This window comes from Mucor mucedo (genome assembly GCF_025094135.1).
Source record: "Mucor mucedo strain NRRL 3635 chromosome Unknown EV154scaffold_141, whole genome shotgun sequence".
Lineage (NCBI taxonomy): Eukaryota > Fungi > Mucoromycota > Mucoromycetes > Mucorales > Mucoraceae > Mucor > Mucor mucedo.
In genome coordinates this window covers 44,835-48,501 of record NW_026252425.1, presented here as the reverse complement: position 1 = coordinate 48,501, position 3,667 = coordinate 44,835, and the positions used below count along the sequence as shown (strand labels likewise).

The 3,667-nt window shown below is 34.6% G+C and overlaps 1 protein-coding gene across 1 annotated transcript; it reads left to right on the top strand.

The window, feature by feature from the left end:
* Positions 1 to 1,858: 1,858 nt before the first annotated feature.
* Positions 1,859 to 3,286, top strand: EV154DRAFT_486310 (uncharacterized protein; the record flags this gene model as incomplete). Its single annotated transcript, XM_051598842.1, has 3 exons — positions 1,859 to 1,974; positions 2,852 to 2,946; positions 3,126 to 3,286. The coding sequence occupies 3 exons, from the start codon at positions 1,859 to 1,861 to the stop codon at positions 3,284 to 3,286; spliced, it is 372 nt and encodes a 123-aa protein (XP_051452614.1).
* Between the last annotated feature and the right edge of the window lie 381 nt (positions 3,287 to 3,667).

The following is a 3,667-nucleotide window of genomic DNA, read 5'->3' as shown; positions in this document are numbered from 1 at the left end:
AAAAAGTGCCAAACGTCCGAAGCCAATGTAACAATTAGTGGAAGATACATATTCTATCAAAGGATCTTGTTCATCAACGTTTTTGAAATAATTTCGGCGTACGCCAGAGAAGCATTATACCAAGTCCAACGAGTTTACAATCATCATACAATCGTCATAAAGTCTATATGGAGTAATTACTGAGAACGAGATAAGGTTTTTATCGGACGTATAAATGAAATGAGACATGCCGAAGAACGTCTGGTATTTCCAAGCGTCTTTTTATGTGGGATTTATTGTTATTCCATCAATATTCTCAAAGAATAGACAGATTGATTAAAGAGACGAAAAGGAACTAAAATTAGTTTGTTACGACCACATCCGAAAATGAAGGAGAAGCCGAATGGATTTAGATTACGATGGAGAGTATGTCAACTACACGCCATGTAAGAAAAACACTAATTGACGCATTGTGGGACTAAACACTTTATTGAAATCAAGAAAAAAAATATAATATCATAAAATAATAGTTTCTTAGTGACGTTTATATGATGGGACCTTGATAAATCGCTCTCCCATGACATGCTATTAATCTTCATAACTGTTAAGAACTAACCGTCTAAACATGGCGCACTGGCAGAAAGAAAGGAAAACAAAATAAATGTTTTACGTAAATATATACAAAAAAAAATATTAAAAGTCTGAATGAATTTATAACGTCATGGGAGCAGTGCAGATATATTCAGAATCGTTTACAATATGTAAACAAAAGGCCAGATAGGTCTTGTTATGAAATAATTCATACAAAAATGTTGAAGTCATAAAATTTTATCAAGCCTAAAAGATTGTACAGGTCACAATTAAGGAGAACTGTCATGCTACATATCATACATAGTTATGGATTTTAAAGAAAAACCCATATACGTTACTTGGAATGAAAATGGACAAGGACCAAAAAAATAAAATACCAGCAGAATATTGAGAGCGACATAAAATCTAAAAGCGTCAAGAAGCAAATACAATAACGTATGCAGGTCGATTAAGGTGACAAGAGAACCTAGTATTCAGGAAAAAGGTAATTACCAAGACGACGGACAATTCAATTTACCAAGTAACTAAGACAACAGGATATCTAAGGCGACCAGATATCTTGGACAACAATATGACGAAGATGATATGATATCTATGACAGCAAGACATACGGGATAACAACATATCCAAGACGACAATGTTACTAAGGTAACGAAATATCCAAGGCAACGATGTGGCTAAGGCAACGAAATCGCTCAGACAACATGATATCCACGACAAGCAGAAACATAAGACAACGAGAAAATATAGACATCCAGATATCTAACGCAACGACAAATCTAAGCAAATATTATATCTAAGACACAAGATACCTACGACAACGGATATCTACGACAATGGATATCTACGACAACGGATATCTACGACAACGGAAACCAACGAAAACAGAAATCTAACGCAACGAGGTAAATAGAACAACAAGATATCTATGACAACAACATCAATTAAAAGACAACAAGATATCCAGGATAACATAAGACTTAAGACAACAAGACAATAGTGTTTCCATGACAAAAAGTATCTTGAACAACCAAACAAGTATGGAAACTAAATAACTATGATAACAACATTTCTAAGAGAATAGGATATCTAAGACGACAGGATTTCTAAAATGACAATATACCTCAGAATACCTGTAACTCACACAAAATAATACCTTAGACAAACAAATTTTTATGACAACAACATCCCTATGACAACATATTACGGAGGCAACCAAATAGCTAAGACGACAAGTTATCTAAAACAACTGAATATGTAAGACAAGGAGATCGCCAAGACAACAGGAATGGAGGAGAGCAAGATATGCAAGGCAACCATGTATCTAAGACAACTAGATTACCACGGTACCAAGTTATTTATGACAACCAGTTACAAAGACAACCAGTTAACTAGGACAATCAGGTACGTAGCAAAACAAGATATATATGACAACACGATAGTCTAGAAAAGAAGATATCTATGACAACTGCATATGTAAGGTAACATGATATATAAGGTCACAACATATACAGGACATCATGATATCTAAGACAACAAGATCTCCTAGACAACCAGCTAACTATGACTACCAGATAATTATGACTAGGAGACAAATATAACAACTAGATAACTATAACAACTCAATATGTATCAGAACTAGATAACTATGACTAATGCTATCAATATGACAACACAGATCACTATGAATACAAAGATAACGATGACTACCAGATATCTATAACAACCACATAACTATGTCAACTAGTTAACTATGATGAATACATAACCATATCAACTAAAAAAACCTATGACAACAGGATGTATATGTCAATTAGATTTCTATGCCAACAAAAAAAAAATAACTACGACAATTAGACAATTACGACAAATACAACACTATGAAGATCAGTTATCACCATGACTATGATTGAACACCATGACTATGATTAATAACCATGACTATGGTTATTAATCATGACTATGATTAATCATTACGACCGATATTGGACACTATGACTATGATTATTCAATAAGACCACGATCAACCCCTAGACAACCATCCAGACATAGACAACTATTCTCTCCTAGACAACTATCCTCACCAAGACAACCCCATGATCACCAAGACAACCCCATGATCACCAAAACAACCCCATGATCACCAAGACAACGAGATTACAATTGATAATTAGAAAATAAGAATACACAGTCAAGAAAGTAACTAAGACAACGAGGAAGAGGAAACAATAAAAAAAAAAACTTAAAAGAAAATGATATCAATGATACCACAATAACATAGACAACAATACATCAAAGATAAGAACGTATCCAAGACAACCGGGATATCTATGGCAGCAAAAAGAACTATGACAACAGGACACCCGAGGATACTAAGTAAATAAGAAGTCACCAAGAAAACTAGATAATCATGACAGCATAATTACCATGACATTAAAACATAGCTATGGATATTAGCGATCACTATGACAATATTTGATAACCATGACGATTAAAGAATACTAAAAATATAATGATAAAGATGACTATAAAAGACCAAATAAGTAATTACATAGCCAACCAAAGAGGACCACGACAACCATGTTGCCCGACAACCATGTTGCCTACGACAACCATGTTGCCCGACAACCATGTTGCCTACGACAACCATGTTGCCTACGACAACTCTGTAGCCCTCGACAACCCTGTTGCCCTGACTACAGTACCCCAGGAATGAACCCCTCAGTATGAAATTTGTAACAATTTGTAACAATTTGTAACAATTTGTAACATTTGCAAAAATCTGACTAGAAACTTCGGATTTTCAATATTATGATGTTACTGGACATAGAGAACAACATTAGGACCGGACTTTTCCTTCTAAAGTCCGATCCCGACGAGATATACACAATGTTACAAATTGCGAAAAATCCAAAAATGTGACTACCAACAGCGGATTGTCAATATTATGACGTAACTTGACAAGGAGAACAACATTAGGCCCGCACTTTTTGTTCTAAAGTCCGATCCCGACGAGATATACCAATGTTACAAATTGTTACAAATCCAAAAATGGCCATACTCAAGCCGCCTTTTTACATAGTATGACATAAATTAA